Source organism: Cuculus canorus, chromosome 15, assembly GCF_017976375.1.
Source record: "Cuculus canorus isolate bCucCan1 chromosome 15, bCucCan1.pri, whole genome shotgun sequence".
NCBI classification, from domain to species: domain Eukaryota; kingdom Metazoa; phylum Chordata; class Aves; order Cuculiformes; family Cuculidae; genus Cuculus; species Cuculus canorus.
In genome coordinates, this window is record NC_071415.1 from 2,277,365 (window position 1) to 2,294,644 (window position 17,280).

Here is a 17,280-nt window from a genome sequence, read left to right on the forward strand (position 1 = left end):
GATGCACTGGTTTAAATTGGCTGGTGGGTCCCTGCACTACCGTTTCCCCTAGATGTTGGCTACTGAGGGAGAATTCAGTCCAGCCTGCTGTGGTCACTTGCCTCCCTCCCTCTTAGAGTCTTCCCAGAAGGGGATGTGGCTGTAGCAGCAGACACCATGGTCTGGATGGACAATACTGTGGGAGTTGGGAGTTCATACAGCTGCTACATAAGGGGAAGAAGTGCAGTTGGGTTTCTAGTGGCTAATATTTCACATAAGCTAGTAAGCTGTTTCTTTTCTGTAAGAACCTTGTCAACAGCTAACAGATTGTTTTCCCCTTTCTCTCTGTTTCTCTCTTTAGCAGGAAGGAACGTCCTAACTCTCTGAATGTCTTCCCCCTCGCGGATGGCATGGTATGTGGGCAGATAGGGGCCAAGATCGTCCCAACACTGGACCACTGGCACCTGAGTGACCTCGGCCAGCTGCAGTCCAACTCCAGCTACAAGGTTTAATAGACCATACAGAGCAAGGGTTTCCCAGTCTCCCGCTGTCGATAGCATCCCATGTGTTCATTAAGATGGAGACCAATCTGTGTCCGTAACCCTTTGCAGCCTCTCCCTGCTGTGTGTCTGCTCCCTGTGCTATGGGTGGGAGTAGATTCTTTGGCATAAGGTGTGGGAGGGGTTAGACACAGCTCCTCATGCTTCGTGTCTCAGTGAGCATCTCCTTTACTTGACTGGCCCCAAGCTGAGAGGAATGCGTGGGGATGCAGTTAGAGATTTAGGGAAAATAAATCCACAATTTTTTGTAGCTTATTTGGGAGAGGCAGTGGTGGAACCTGTCCCCTCTCTCCTCCTCGATAAGAGCAATGCTTTCACATCTCTACTGGGACCAGGCATTGATTTGTGCTTGGTCTCCAGGGTTTGTCCTTTTTGACTGATCTGTTCTGGCCTTCCTGTCTTCAGTACAAAGGGCTCCTGATCTTCTCTGGGTGCCCAAATCTTGCACTGTGCTTCAAGGTCTTCAGTTCCTCGTATATCTTGTCAGTGCTGTAAACTTGCATTATCTAGCTTCAATACACTTGACACTTTCGATGTGCTGCCTTCTGCACCGCGGCTTGCCAAAACACTCACCACACCACAACCGCGCTGACGCAGCTGCATGGTTCTGCCTGTTGCTTGTGGGGCTTTGGAGACTGATCTGAGCTCAAAGACAAGCGTTGCACTCTTAGCTGACAGGACACTGCAATTATTTACCGTTTAGACTGTGTGTGGTGACCCACATTCCCCATGAGCTGTATCTGCAGACTTGTTAAAGTTTTTGTGCTCAGGATCCCACCAAATTCCTCTTTTAATGATGTTCCACAAATGTCAGTGGTGCATCTACCCAGAGTGGCTTGCAGAACGTCCACCAGTATCTCACAGAGCTTCTGGGCTCTTTCAAAGGTATCTGATAAATGGACTTTCTCTCTGCCTGGAATTTGTGGAACATCAGGTGCTTTATGTGTCACATCTAAAGACTGGTGTCTTTTTGAGAAGCTGTGAATAATTAATCCTGTAAAATCCATCGAGGCAGTAAAGGCAAAGAGGAGGGAGGAAAAAAAAACAATGCCAAACCCCCTGAAGTTCTTTTTGTACCCATTTTTCATGTCTCTAAATTGCATTAATGATATTTTGGCTGGGGGACCCTGCAGGAATGGCCCCTTGAGGCAGAACATGAGAAACTCAGACAAATTCGAAATTCAGAAAAATTCAATATTTACACAGAAAACAAAGCAGCAGCTTCCCTTTTCTAACAGCATCTTTGTAAAGTAGCCAGGCCTAGCCCAGCATAAACTGTAGTACCTCACCAGCCCTCTGCCACCACCCTGGAAATCCAGAAGCGAGATCTTTGGATAGGGTGGAGACTGTTCTTAGAACCCAACCCACAGAAGTTTGGGAAAGAGAGCAACTGCAGAATGCTGGTTGGGTCCTGCAGTAATTTCTGGACAGCTTTGCCTGGAATGGCATGAGGTTCAACAAGGCCAAATGCCTTGTTGGGTCCTGCACTTGGGGCACAACAACCCTATGCAGTGCTACAGACTGGGGGAAGAGTGGCTGGAGAGCTGCAAGGAAGAGAAGGACCTGGGGGTAATGGTTGACAGTGACTGAACGTGAGCCAGCAGTGGCCCAGGTGGCCAAGAAGGCCAATGGCATCTTGGCTTGGATCAGAAATGGCGTGACCAGCAGGTCCAGGGAGGGGATTCTCCCTCTGTACTCGGCACTGGTGAGACCGCATCTTGAGTACCGTGTTCGGTTCTGGGCCCCTCACCACAAGAAGGATGTTGAGGCTCTGGAGCGCATCCAGAGAAGAGCAACGAAGCTGCTGAGGGGCTGGAGAATGTCTTACGAGGAGCGGCTGAGAGAGCTGAGGTTGTTTAGCCTGGAGAAGAGGAGGCTGAGGGGGGACCTTATTACTCTCTACAACTACCTGAAAGGAGGTTGTGGAGAGGAGGGAGCTGGGCTCTTCTCCCCAGTGACAGAGGACAGGACAAGGGGGAATGGCCTGAAGCTCCACCAGGGGAGGTTCAGGTTGGATATCAGAAAAAAATTCTTCACAGAAAGAGTCATCGGGCACTGGAACAGCTGCCCAGGGAGGGGGTCGAGTCACCTTCCCTGGAGGTGTTTAAGGAAGGGGTTGATGAAGTGCTGAGGGACATGGTTTGAGGGAGTGTTAGGAATGGTTGGACTCGATGATCCAGTGGGTCCTTTCCAACCTGGTGATTCTATGATTCTATGAATTAGGGAATAGCAATAGTGCAGTGACGTAGTTCAGAATGTTAAGGTGTCCCTGCCTACAGCATGGGGTTGGAACTGGATGGGCTTCAAGGTCCCTTCCAACCCAAACCATTCTGTGATGGTGGAAATAAGGATAAAGCATAAATACGTTTCCTCAGACTGACGCTGTGCCAGCACAACCCTGCTGCAAGGACACAGGCAGCAAACAAAATGCACGGAGACCACCCTGCTTCTGTTTCTGGAACCAGTTTCAGCCTTGGGTGCTGCACACTGTGGTGTGAACGTGCCCTTGGGCTCTTCAGCAATCAGGTGTGTGCGGCAGGAAGTAATTGTTAGAGAAGCACTGGGAGGACATTAGAACGGCCTTCCACAGATGTGCTAAGGTGTGATTATTTAGGCTGTACCGTTGCAGAGGTTCTGAAAGAGGTTAAGTGGATTTCGTTGATAACCCAGAATCTGTAGTGCAGGAGAATGCAGAAGGAGCCCATGGGAAGCTTTGATGTCCCAGTTGAGGTGATGGAGGGTTACTAACTGGATCTTGTAGTGATTGAAGGGGTCATTGGGCACTGGCAGAGGCTGCCCAGGGAGGTGGTGGAGTCCCCATCCCTGGGGGTGTTTAAAAGACGGGTAGTTGAGGTGCTCAGGGTTTAGTGGCAGATATTAGTTGGACTCAATAATCTAAGAGGTCTTTTCCAACCTAATGACTCTATGATTTTATGATTTGGTGGTGCCGAGACACTCATTCCTGGTTCCAAGCAGGCTTTGTGCAGAAGGAGCAGTGGCTACTCCAGATGTATCTGACGGGTAGTGCTGGCGTTTGTGTGGATGAGTGCTTAGGAAAACTCAGCAGTGGGGTGTGGGAGGCTGACCGTGAAGGTGGAGCTAGAGAGCTTGGGCTGTGGAAGCCTTGGATGGGAACGGAGCAAATCTTTGGATAATTAAAGGATGTGACTGACTGACTGACGATGTGCAGTTTGGAATGAAGATTTTCCTGCTGCAAGCTTCTGACGCGCCCTCTGACTGGAATGCTCTTTCTTCTATGGGTTGCATGACTCTACAGCACTGCTCACGCACCCCTTGCTTTTTTTCCATCAGCTCTGATATTTCACTGATATCAACTGCATGCCCTTGACTCTCTCTCCCAATATCTATATCCTGACTTTTCTGACTCGTTTCCCTTCTCCATGGGGCCATACGACGATTACAGTTCAAGTGTCCTTGTATACTCATTATTACTTTCTTCTGTTTTAGTTGCTGCCATCGTGTTATTTTATTTTTGCCTTCAGTTGTACATTTATTTTATATGCTGTTTTGGAGACGAAAGTCCTTAACGTTTTTGTTTTTATGTACTATGCTTTCAGTGTTATAACCATACAGTTGTGGCTTCTCATGGGGACATATGACTGCTATGAATGTTGGGCCTCTGCAATGCATTTTGGAGGTCACTGCTACACATTTGATGTTTAGGAGGTTGACAGGTATGGTTGTAGGTAAGTGGTGGGTGTGGAGAGTACACTTTGGGTGAGCTCTGGGGTATGGACAATGCCTCCTACGCTGTAGAGGAGAGCCGCATAGTGGAATACGTAGCATTAACGAAGCACTCAGGACAGTAGAAGGAAGATACCAGTGAAGATTATTAGAGCGTCTGGCCTGTGAAAAGACAAGCCGTAGTAGTATTTGTGTTGGGGAGAAAATGCAGGCTGGTAGATTGAGAGAAAACATCGTCGAGGTAATTATAAAACTCAGATGTATAACTACAGTGAAGTGAAGGATCAGGGTAATCACTTGCTGGTGTGTTCTGAGTGAGGGGCAGGTGATGTCGATGAACAAGAAGTTGCAGGGTGTCTGTGATACAAATATTGCCCTGCAGACACTGACGATACAGGGTTTCTGAATGATTTGTGGTTCATAAGAACAAGGAACGCGTGGGCTTCCCTGGGTGTCTCTTACAGTGCTGAGAGGCTCGTGGACTTTGATTATGCAGTGGGTACAAGAACATCTCCAAATCGTGGCGTCCAACAGAAGTTTTGTTTGGCGAGAGAGGTTTTGTGGTTGCATTCTACGCTTGATTCTCTCTGTCCCTTTGTACGTCAGAAGGCCCACCAGGCAAAATGTAGTAACACAAGGCTTTCTGGATCTTATTGCTTCTCAAAAACCTGGTTTGACTTTTTGTCTTCAAATATTAGGAAAGCAGGAATACAAAGTAGAGGTGGGAGGTGTGGTTTACACATGCAGCCTAAGTGAAAAGCCCCCGTCTCAGCCTTGATGCTAAAATCAGCAAATGTGCAGGCAGACAATGTGAATGTCCAGGTGGGAAAGAAGGTGCTGTCTGAACTGACAGCGCAGAAACGATATACAAAATGGGATTTGTATGTAATGGTAATGTAGGTTCTAAAAATCTTAGTTTATAATACAAATGCAAAGATGCAATGTAAAACCTTTGACTTCCCCAGTGCAACGTCCTGCAGACTGTTTTCAGATAAGCACTTAGAGGCCAGTCTAATTAAAGGAAGATCTTGATAAGATTCCAGATTTAAATGAATAATGGCTGCAAAGGGTTAAGTCACTGTTTTTTTCAGTCTTCTCTCTCATCTCATTTTGAATTTTTTGTCACGTTATGAAGTTATTATTAGTATAAGAGAATGAGGCTTCCAAACCAGTGAAGCGAAACAGCATCACAGCTCCAAGGTTGGAAGGCTCTGAGCGGCCTCTGAGCAGAATCAGGATCTTTGGAGTTCTTGCACCCACCAGAGGGGAGAGGCAAGGAGGAAAGGTTAAAGCTGGGTCTGGATGTGCAGATGCTGAATGTCACTGCACTCAATTCCACCTCATTATCACATGTAACTCTCCACATTAATTTGTCACCGCTTCGCAAGCAGTCGTTAGAGTGGGCTGCTCTGGGGAGGTCCCCCGTAGGTCTGGGAGTGATCACAGCACTGGTTGGGATGTCAACTGGCTGACTGCGAAGCAGCGCTGGTTTAATTGATAAACAAGGGTTGCAGAATAAAATCCTGACAGAGCCTTCTGTGTTTCTTCGGAGGTGGAATTACAAGGAACGGGGCTGTCATGTCTGTAAAAAATGAGACCCATTTGTGTGCGTTTCACACCAGAATCCATCTCCTTTGTTAATTTGTCTGAGCTTTTAATTCTTTAGTCTTGTCGTTCTGTCGTTTGGAAGCGGGGACCCCACCTCCCTTTGTACTGTGTTGTCAAGCTGGACCCATGCCTGTCTCGCTTCTGCAGAAGGTGGGACAGGGACATAGGTCTCCTGTACCAGCAAAGTCAGACCATCCCAGCCTGGTATTTGCTTTGCCTCTGCACTTCAGTGTCAAAACCACTTTGCTGTTCTCTCATTGAGGTTGTGTTGATGGCTTACAGCAATGATGTCACCCAAGACCTCTAAGAGGCCACTTCAGGTCCTTCCCAAGCAATATCCATGTTGCCTTCCACTCTTGGGAACCTCTGACCTGGCTTACCGCAAATAGCAAAGCCCTTCAGCTTCCACCGCAGTCCGTGTGAGCTATGGGTGCTTTTCACTTGTGATGAGGCCACCTTTCCTGGGCTGCAGGATGAAGAGGTCACACACATTTGAAGAACAGTGTTTATTAGTAAAGGAGGAAGGATGTCAGTCCTTTCACAGGTGGGATTTGCTTGCTGAGTTCAGCACGAGAACTCCAGCTTCGTTGTGGTTGTAGCGCCTGGTGTCACCCGCAAGCGCTGGACATGCGGCGAGCAAGGCTCATTCTCCATAATGCTTTAAGGCAGCCATGCACCAACAAATGGGAGATTAACTGAAATGTATAGCTGTGCTTTTCCCTTTTTGTTCTTCCCCCACCTTGGAATTGTCGTAGTGTCCCCAGGATGAAATGTCCGAGTCTGGGCAGTCCTCGGCAGCTGCCACGCCGAGCACCACCGGCACCAAATCCAACACTCCCACGTCGTCTGTGCCCTCTGCTGCCGTCACACCTTTGAATGAGAGCATCCAGCCCATGAGTGAATACAACGGCACAACCAAGAGCAATAAGAGGACACGAGAAAAGCGGAACAGCCGGAACATGGAAGTCCAGGTGACGCAGGAGATGAGGAACGTCAGCATAGGTACGCAAACTGGAGCTGGAGTGTTTGGGCATTGAAGTAATTGACTTGGCAGTGTTTGTGTCCCTCTATCACAGGACGGGGCTGGGAGATTGAGAGATGATTGGCTTCATCAGGATAGAGTTTGAGGTGGCCTTACTTCAAAAGATCTGTGAGCGAGACCGGGCTGATGGCAGTGTTCTGGGGAGCAGATGTTTGAACTATCGTTAATATGAATGGTTTCACAAATATACAGGACAAGAATAGGTTATTGAGGTTGACCCCTGCAGCTGAGCTCATCCATGTCACGGAACGTCTTTCACGCACAGTCATGTCCCATCGTAGTGTGACTGAGCTGTTGGAAAGCTGTTTCGGGATCCCATCAACATGATAGTTTAAAGCTTCTATTTAGTTTTCGCTTTGGATTTATGTGTAAGTATTTTATATCTGGTTGTTCATATGCCAAATCTGCCAGTTAAGTTAAACAATTATTTTCCCTTCTGTGTGTTTACCCCACACCCTGATGGGTTTAAAAATAGCAATTCTAGCCAACTGGTTTTCTCAGCTAAATGAGCCGGCTTCTCTCAGTCGTTCCCTAGTCTAAGAAGCCCCTCAAATCTCTGGTGGTTCCAGTTATTTGATCTTCACTTTCTGGAGTCCTGTAGTAATTGGAATTCATGAATTCTTGCCAGGAAAGCCATCACCTAAGCCTATTTAAATAAAGAAAAAGGTGTAATAACATGATAAAAGCCCTTTTCTGTGCCAATGTAGCGTCTGAACAGCTCCCAGCCTCCGCTGGATTCAGACTTGCAGCAGCCTTCAGAAATGAACAGTGCTGTTTTACAGGGCATGAACTTACGTACAACAGGACTGTAAAACTAGCTGGTGATCATAAGGCAGATCTGTGCAGGAGCGCAGGGGTGAGCATGTGTCTCCGAGGTTGGCATCTAACCAGATAATCATCTTTTTTTACTGAGTAATACGGAAGAAATTCCTCTGCTAATGTTCACAGCTGATTCCTAACAAATGAAGACCATAAGCCGACATGTAACATCTTCTGTTGTAGCATTTGGATTAGAATTGTCATGACTGAGTCGCATTCTGTGATTATATTGGCAGCTGGAGTGGTCTCAGTGTCACAGATGTCGATCAGCCAGAGACTAGTGTAGTTCTCCAGAAAAGCAAATAGCTTCTGCAGAGCCAACTGGTCTGTTGGGGTGAACTTGGCCAAGGCGAGTCAGGATGGGCATTGGTATCAGAGAAATGGAGGACGGGTGTCAATAGAATCAATGCCCTATAAATATCTTACTGATCCTTGCTTTTGCAGTTGCTGCCTTACAAGCTCCTTAACCATCAATAGCTCTCTTGGGTCACAGTGTCATAGAATCATAGAATAGTTTAGGCTGGAAGGGACCTTAAAGATCATCTAATTCCAACCCCCCTGCCATGGGCAGGGACACCTCCCACTGGATCAGGGGCTCCAAGCCCCATCCAACCTGGCCCTGAACACCTCCAGGGATGGGGCAGCCACAGCTTCCCTGGGCAACCTGGGCCAGGGCTTCACCACTCTCATCCTGAAGAAATTCCTCCTTATGTCCAGTCTAAATCTGCCCCTCTCCAGTTTATACCCATTGCCCCTCGTCCTATCACCACAAGCCTTTGTGAACAGTCCCTCCCCAGCTTTCTTGCAGCCCCTTCAGGTGCTGGAAGCTGCTCTAAGGTCTCCTCAGAGCCTTCTCTTCTCCAGGCTGAACAACCCCAACCCTCTCATCCTGTCCTCAGTTTGCTCTACGTGTGCACCTCTGAAGCCATTAGGTTTGCAAAGCTGCTTTTTTTTTTTTTTTTGGTGAAAGTATCCCTTTGTGGAGTCTACTCAAGGCCGAGATTTGTATCTTTCCTCTCTGCTCTACCTGTTCAGCCTTTCAGCCATTTCTCACATGAAGTGCCAAATCAGATCTCCGTGCTGAGGGGAACACAGGTACATGAATTTTAATGACAGATACTTGAATTTTTATCCACCGTGGTATTGGTGGATAAGAGCAGAATAACCAATGTCATCTACCTGGACTTGTACAAAGCTACTATCTGTCATATTTGAGAAGTCACAGCAGTCCAGTAAAGTTCTCACTTCCAATGAAGCCGTTATGATCTGAGAGCTGGAGCACCTCCTGTACAAGGCCAGGCTGAGAGAGTTGGGGTTATTCAGCCTGGAGAAGACAAGACTCTGGGGAGACTTTAGAGCAGCTTCCAATGCTCAAAGGGGCTCCAGGAAAGCTGTGGAGGGACTCTGGATCAGGGAGTGCAGGGACAGGATGAGGGGGAACGGTTTTAAGCCAAAAGAGGGGAGATTGAGATGAGATGTTGGAAGGAAATGTTTTGCTGTGAGGGTGGGGAGGCCCTGGCCCAGGTTGCCCAGAGCAGTGGTGTTCAAGTGGGGTTGAACCCTGGAGGGGTTCAAGGCCAGGTTGAATGGGGCTTGGAGCCCCTGATCCAGTGGGAGGTGTCCCTGCCCATGGCAGGGGGGTGAATTGGATGATCTTTAAGATCCCTTCCTTATTTTTTTATTTTAATGGATGAAGTATTTCTAGTTATCATGTTGTAATGAGGATTCAGGCCAGTGACCTTGGTGACACTCCTGTATGGTGGGAGGAAGGGGATGCTTATGGTCTGCCCACTCTGGAATTGTGAGGGTGCCTTCCCTGCCCTGGTGCATTTGTGACTCTAGAGGATCCACCACTTTCTGTTCCTATTTTAAGGCCTTGAACATGACACCATAAAGTTTTGAAACTTCAATATCCAGAGCAACGAAAGTTCCTTCAAGAAACAGCATCCTGCAAAAGTCCCGATCCTATAGATCATGTGTATTGTCTTACCTAGGAATGGGCAGCAGTGATGAGTGGTCTGATGTTCAAGACATCATAGACTCTACTCCGGAGCTGGATATGTGTCAAGACCCCCGCCTGGAACGCACTGGGAACAGGTATTGATTGTGACTTTTCACCATGTGCTCTTTGTTTTATGAGAAGTGAGGAGTGGGTGCTGTGGCTCACGCCGAGTTCCCAAAGCAGCTGAGAAAGTCTGTGTCTTGTGCCTGGCGTGAATGTGAAGGGTATTGACCTCCTTGAGTCCTCCAGAGAAGGCGTGTCTCTGCTGGTCATCTGCAGGAAAGTCTGACCAGTTCTGATCCAGAACTGGGCTGGTTTGCTCTGCTGGAGCGGAGAGGTCAGGGAGATGGAGCAATGAAAGGTTTAAGACAGGCAAAGGAGGTGTAGGTTTAAGCTGTCAGGAAGAGGGAAAAGTTGCATTTATCTAATAAGAGATCAGTTTTGAATTCAGTTTTAAACCCTCAAGCTTTTCTCAATTGTAATTGTTATAAGCGTTTGAAGAGCAGAAGCGACGCTGCTGTGTGAGGGAGGGTGAGGAGAAGCAACCTCAGTGACCCCAGCCCTGCAGGGTCGGAGCAGAGGGAGCAGAGCACTGACAGTGAGCTCCACCAGCAGCCCCAGACAGGCCAAGGAGCTGAATTAGGTCCTGGTGCTGCCCATGTGCTGCAGGAGACGGGACTGAAGGCAGGTACACCTCCAGAGAAGCTCAGAAGGCTGAAGGTGGTGGCCTGAGGTCAAAGAAGCCCTTGGATTGGTCAGTCCCAGGTGAGGCTGGTCGGAGCAATTTTGACACATCACTGCACTCAGGACCTCAACAGAGCCCTCTGAATTAGCAGACTTTTACTGAGCTGCTCTGCTGCTCTGGTTCCTATCCATCACCCGTTTTGGGCTAATCCAGTTTAGCTCCCAAAAGGCTATTAATTTAGCTCCCTCATTTAGCTCCCTAGTCTATTAATTTTGGCCCCATGTTTCTGTGAGGCATGCATTGATCTAGAATTGTTAGTCTAGGTACCTTGTTTTTACTAAGGTCTGCTGGTTAATTTGATACAATTCATTAAGTTTTACTCTCATCCAGTGGGTAATTCGGTACTACCCGAGCAAAAATCCCCTTCCGGCTCTTACGGGTGTGCAGATGAGAAACCCTTGACAAGTGGGAAGGGGCTCTTCATTAGGGAGTGCAAGGAGAGGACGAGGGGAGCGGTTTTCATCTGAAAGAGGGGAGATTGAGATGATATTTTGGTAAGAAATGTTTTGCTGTGAGGGTGGGGAGGCCCTGGCCCAGGTTGCCCAGAGCAGTGGTGGCTGCCCCATCCCTGGAGGTGTTCCAGGCCAGGTTGGATGGGGCTTTGAGCCCCTGATCCAGTGGGAGGTGTCCCTGCCCATGGCAGGGGGTGGAACTGGATGGGCTTTGAGGTCCCTTCCAACCCAAACCATTCTGTAATTCTATGAAAGTGGAGGTAAGATTTTCTCACAGTCCAAATCTGGGCTGGATTCCTCCTGTTGAGACCCCTCTTCGAGAAAGGCGTGAGCAGCAATAACAGATGCATTTCTCAACTCTGAACCCACGTAGAGTTTGGCTGCCCTCAGAATATGCAAGGATGCATGAACAATGGGATGGATGGACAATTGTTAAGGTCAGGTGCAGGAGGACTCTAGGTAGCCAAACCAGCTCTGTGCATGGAAGACAAAAGTGACTGAAGAGATCAGATCAAAAATGGGCCAGACCCAAGGAGAAGAAGGGAATGGAGAGGATTGCTGTACTGGGAGTTCTTCAGGCAGTGATCTCTGATAGAATCATAGAATAGTTTGGGTTGGAAGAGACCTTAAAGGTCATCTAGTTCCAACCCCCGTGCCATGGGCAAGGACACCCCACTAGATCAGGCTGCCCAAGGCCCATCCAACCTGGTTTTCCACCTGATCCAGGTGGGAAAACTGAAAGTGACACGGGATGCAAGCTGATTCTGGAGATGCTTGTTCTGTAAAAGCAGAATGCTTTTGAGATCTGTACAGCTTCTGAAAGTGGAGGGCCAGGCTGAACTGGGTCTTCAGGTCAGATGCTGAGTGCTGGTTGTTATCCATTAGACAGCGTGAAGGTATTGTTTGATTCTGGGGCAGTCACAGCACCCATATGTAACTCCTTGGTGCTCTCAGATGTCTGGGGAGCTGTAGCTTTTCTGTAATTGAAAAAATCACTTTTTAAATTTCTTTTTTCCCTGCAATTTGCTGTAACTTTGCAATATCAGACTGCTCCCACACCCCATTTGTAACCTCCAGGCTTTGTTGCCAAGACTTAGAACGTCTAAGAATGAAGCCACATGACTCAAAATATCTCCAGTGGTACTGACCTGGTTAGACTACTGGAAAAAAACTCCAGACTCTCTTCACACTGGCTGGTTCCTCTTACACAAGGCAGGGCACTTCAAAGCATTTATACCCCCATTGAGACCATTTCTTAGAGTAGGTGATGACAACTCCGGTGGCTGCCTCACCCTCACCTCATGTGACAGCACTTTTTCTGTTTGAGCTATGAGATTGGCAAGAAATGCAAAAAGATTCTTGATGGTATCAAAGCCACTGAGAGGTGGAAGCATGCTCCTGTATGATATGATTTGAGAACAACTTGGATTTACCTTTAATAAAATACATGTTTAGACTAGACGTAAGGAGGAATTTCTTCACTGTGAGGGTGGGGAGGCCCTGGCCCAGGCTGCCCAGGGAAGTTGTGTCTGCCCCATCCCCGGAGGTGTTCAAGGCCAGGTTGGATAGGGCTTTGAGCCCCTGATCCAGTGGGAGGTGTCCCTGCCCATGGCAGGGGGGGTTGGAACTGGATGGGCTTTAAGGTCCTTTCCAACCCAAACTATTCTATGATTCTGTGTTGATACGTGAATGTAGGATTTTGACACATAGACTCACCCCAAGAAGCAGCTAACCCTTCAGGGCGGTTTCTCTTACGGGTTGTTGAAGAAAAAAGACTTGCTGTTTTTCTTCTGATCTCACTGCTGTCTAAGGTTGCAATCTAATTTAATGCAACAATCCTATCGTCTGACAGGAGAACTGATAGGGAATCCTTGCAGAGTCTGAAATGTCAGAGCCGAGAGCTTCTGCAAGATGAAATTGTCTGTGAAGTACTGAGTAGTCATTAATTATTATGATTTAAAAGGGAGTCGGCAGGGCAAGGTTGTGCATGGTAGGTAGTTGTCCTTGATACGGAGGATAAAACATGCTTCTTTCTTAGTACGTTCTCTGAATCGGCCTGTGGTGAGCAGTTGGAACGTGCTCTCAGGGTCTTGATTGCTCTCAGGTTTTTGATTTGATGTCTGGCATGCTTAGGGTTCCAGAGAGAAATATTGGAGCTTAAATAGTACCAAATAACAAGAGTCTTGGTTTTTTTTTCCCTTCCAACAACAGCCCAACACAGGGGATCGTGAACAAAGCGTTTGGCATCAACACGGACTCTCTATACCATGAACTTTCCACAGCAGGGTCAGAGGTTATCGGAGATGTTGATGAAGGAGCAGATCTGCTAGGTAAAAGCTTGTTTAGAACCATTCTGTTTTCTCTGGTACAATGACAACTGTATTGAGCTTCCAGAAGCAGATAAATGATCTTCTTTTGTTGTTGTTGGTAGAACTTGGATGTTTAGCTTTTAAAAACTGGCATGGAAATGGAGACATGATGTGGCTGGAATATGTACCTGATGTTCAGTGATGCTTGCTTAGATAATAACTTAAACTGTTGGGTCGCTTTTATTTGGATCGTCTTTATGTACGTAAGTTATTTTTCTACAGGGTTCTCCCACACAAACAGTTAAAAGACAAAATTTGCTCCTTCTGCTTCCTTCCCCAGCAATTTTACACACTAATAATTTCACTTGGAATAAGGAGTTTGATTGAAATTTGCAATAAACTAACTCCTTTTGTTAAGTTTTTGACTTTGAAATGTTAAGGAAATATAATTCACTTTTTTAGGCTGATTTTGAAATAGCTTGTAATACTGAAGTCTGGTTATATTCCATACTCTTGACTAGGACTTTGGAGCAGTCAGAGAAGCAACTTTGCCTCAGGTAGCCGTCAGAGCCCTTGCTGTGATTTTTGGTGTTGGACCCTTGAGGATCTAGACTTTAATTCACAAGAGAATTTAAGCGTTTTCTGAAGCTGGTCTTGGAATACTCAGCTGACAAGGTTTATGGCCGTGTAGCTCCCTTTCTTTTTTACTGCTTGATTTAAGGAACCCTAGGAGAGATGAGGACTCCAAAAATACACCTTTTAAGCGTTTAGTAGCAAGAGATCCGATCTGAAGTGTATGTTTCCTTTCTGGTGATTACTGACCTAAGAGCTGCTCATGGAGAATCTTGAACTTATGGTTCTCTATGTATATCGAGGATAGGAGGAACCAGACCATGTCACGGCTTTGCAGCAGCTCAACTTTGCAGAAATTAAATTAAGAAGAGACTTAGAATCATAGAATCACCAGGTTGGAAAAGACCTCTCAGGTCGTCGAGTCCAACCATAACTTATGTCACTGTTGAACAGAAGTCTGACCTCAGGACCCTCTGAAAGGGTGTGTTTCTGCAGAGAGGATGGATTTTACCCTGGTCACTGAAGACTTAACCATGAAGATGTGGACCGAAGACTGGAAAGGAAGTTAATGCAATGCTTCTTGCTTTATCGGAGACAAAAATCTGTGATATTGTTACTATTATTGGCAATGGCATGATTGGAATGTAAGAACACATTCCAGAATGCTTGCAATATCTTTTTGGTATGGATAGGTTTAGTTTTTTTAGAAGTGTGGCTCTATCCCTGCATGATGCAGGATAATTCTCATATGTGGATTGATGCCCGTTGCCTTAAGTGTGAAAACATCAGTTATTTCACCTCCAACTCAAGATTGCTGAAAGAAAAAAATCTACAGAATAGCCAAGATGAAAGCGTGGGCTCTCTCTGCCTGCAACTGGAGCCAACGTGTACGGATACTTCCAAAATTAAGAATTTAGAAGGAAAAGTAAGATTTCAAGATTTGAGACTGACCTGGATGTTAGCAGTCATGGCAGAAAGTCTGGGACTCCTGCTTGAAGTGAAGATGAGAGTAGGAACAACATTTGATGGTTAAAGCTTCAACTGCCTGTTAGAGTGAGTCCAGAGGAGGCCACGGAGATGATCTGAGCACTGGAGCACCTCCCGTACGAGGCCAGGCTGAGAGGGTTGGGGTTGCTCAGCCTGGAGAAGAGAGGGCTCTAGGGAGCCTCCCAGTACTGAAAGGGGCTCCAGGAAAACTGGGGATGGGCTCTTTTATCAGGGGTTGGATGAGGGAGAATGGTTTTCAGCTGAAAGAATGGTGATTGAGATGAGATCTTGGGAAGATGAGATCTTGGCCGAAATCTTTAATATTTTGGTAGTAGTATGAAGCAGACTGAAGGCTCTTGATCAGGGAGTGCAGGGATTGGACAAGGGGGAACAGTTTTAAGCTGAAAGAGGGGAAATGGAGATGAGATTTTGGGGAGAAATGTCTTGCTGTAAGGGTGGGGAAGCCCTGGCCCAGGTTGCCCAGAGCAGTGGTGGCTGCCCCATCCCTGGAGGTGTTCAAGGCCAGGTTGGATGGGGCTTGGAGGCCCAGATCCAGTGGGAGGCGTCCCTGCCCATGGCAAGGGGTAGAACTGGATGGGCTTTGAGGTCCTTTCCAACCCATTCTGTGCTTTTATGCTTCCTCCACCTCCCTCTTTGTCCATTACCCCCTTCTCCCATCTGCCCCTTCCTTCTCTTCCCTATCCCAAGAGTTTCTGAGCATGAAGGAGCTCTGGCAGTTTGGTTGTGTGCCATGGGCAGGTCCTTCCTTTCAGTTTTAGGATGCCCAACCGTGTTTGCTTTGGAGATTAAAATCTCCCTTCGAGTACCAGGGGTTTTGTGGTGAAGACAGAAATTCAGCCCTATTAGCGGTAAGTTGATGTGTCGCTATTTGTGCAGACATTGAGATGGGATTATCAAACTGAACCCCAGCACTGCACTCTAGAAAAGAAAACAAAATGATTTTGACTGTAACTCATTTCTTTTGCAAACTGAATTCATTGAAGAGCACGTTTATGATCAAACCTAGTTGATAAAATCACAGCGGGGGGAGATAGGAGAAGGCAGCGTGAATGAGCTGTTCTGCATTCAGTGGTACATTACTAAATAAAGAGAAAACAAAGAGAAAATAAAGGTCTATCCAGTCCAGGTGGATGCGATTGCCTGAGATCCCTTTCTGGAACCTGGGAGTAGCCGAGGTGTGAGGGTGCACTTTTACCACGGGTACCTTCCCTTAATTTTCTTTTATGTCCTGTATGTAGAGTCATGCCATCTACAGCCATGACGGGTCCTGTCCTTACTATTTCATGCCTTATGACATGGAAATGGCTGAATCATTGTTATTTTTTTTTAACGGTATTTTTCTTTGGTTGGTTTCAGTCACTGATTGATCCTTTTTTTACTTCCTTTTTCCCTTGTCTCTCTGTGCTTCGCTGGACATGACCCATAGGGGAGTTCTCAGGTGTGTATCTCCTCTGCTCAGTTTCCTTTCTTGTTTCTTTTTGCCTTGTTGAGGTCCAATTACGTGGTATACACGTGTGATACTCCCCTGCTCTTGTCCAAACACAGTTGGCTTTGCAGACTTCTCCCCTCCTCACCTCGCTTGGTTGCCATGCACCGATGGGTCCCTGGGCAGCTCTGTGCTCCCACACCTGCTGCCTTTCCACGAGCTCTACTTGCGTGGCTTTCTGCAGGTTTTCTCCACTGCCGTACACTGGGCTGGCACGGGGGGGCTTGGGGCGCAAAGTGGGGTTTGTTCTGTCAGGAGAGGAGCTGTGCTTGGAGAGAGCTCGGGTGAGCACGGGGCTGAGTGAGGTCCTGCTCTCCTCCCGGTGAACCGTGCTTTGAGGAGTCCCTCAGGTGCACAATGGCCACAGGGGCTCTTCTGGAGTAGCTGTTAGTGACTTTATAAACACTTTCTTGATTGATTAGAGCAGCAAAATCTCTGTCTTTGCTGGAAGCTTTGCCTTTCTGGTAGGAGTTTAAGTGGTAACTTTTTCCAGTTCAAGCTGAAAAAAAAATGGAGATTGAGATGATATCTTGGGGAGAAATGTTTTGCTGTGAGGGTGGGGAGGCCCTGGCCCAGGCTGCCCAGAGCAGTGGTGGCTGCCCCATCCCTGGAGGGGTTCCAGGCCAGGTTGGATGGGGCTTGGAGCCCCTGATCCAGTGGGAGGTTCCACCCCATGGCAGGGGGTGGGAATGGATGGGCTTGGAGGTCTCTTCCAACCCAAACCATTCTATGATTATATGATTCTCTGTCTTGTTTTGGTGAAGGAGACTCCCTGCCTTCAGGCTGTGCTCTGTGGTCAGAAGGCCGGAGGCTCTGTGCCTGCAGAGTTTTTGCCTTTCTATAAAAAGCACTTGGGCCCCAGTGCAGTTCCAGATGAAGTTCAGGAGATCTCTCTTGATTTCAGTGCAAACTAGGTGAACGTTCCCGTGTAGGCGAGGCAGGCGGCTTCTGCCGCCACGATAGCTGTGAAGGAGTGAGCTCTGTCCCCTTCT

General features: G+C 47.4%; 1 protein-coding gene across 31 annotated transcripts in view; it reads left to right on the forward strand.

Annotated features, from left to right (window-relative positions):
• MAPK8IP3 (mitogen-activated protein kinase 8 interacting protein 3) overlaps positions 1-17,280 on the forward strand; it is an 80,970-nt gene that overhangs the window by 30,434 nt on the left and 33,256 nt on the right. For 13 of the 31 annotated variants that reach the window (XM_054080242.1, XM_054080254.1, XM_054080243.1 and 10 more), the window contains 5 exons: positions 341-485; positions 6,608-6,854; positions 9,708-9,810; positions 13,124-13,242; positions 16,229-16,240. In XM_054080242.1, coding sequence (XP_053936217.1) covers positions 341-485; positions 6,608-6,854; positions 9,708-9,810; positions 13,124-13,242; positions 16,229-16,240 — 626 coding nt within the window. Of the gene's footprint in view, positions 1-340; positions 486-510; positions 4,247-6,607; positions 6,855-9,707; positions 9,811-13,123; positions 13,243-16,228; positions 16,241-17,280 lie in introns of those variants that run through there. The other 18 variants (XM_054080244.1, XM_054080250.1, XM_054080256.1 and 15 more) reach the window with 5 other exon arrangements.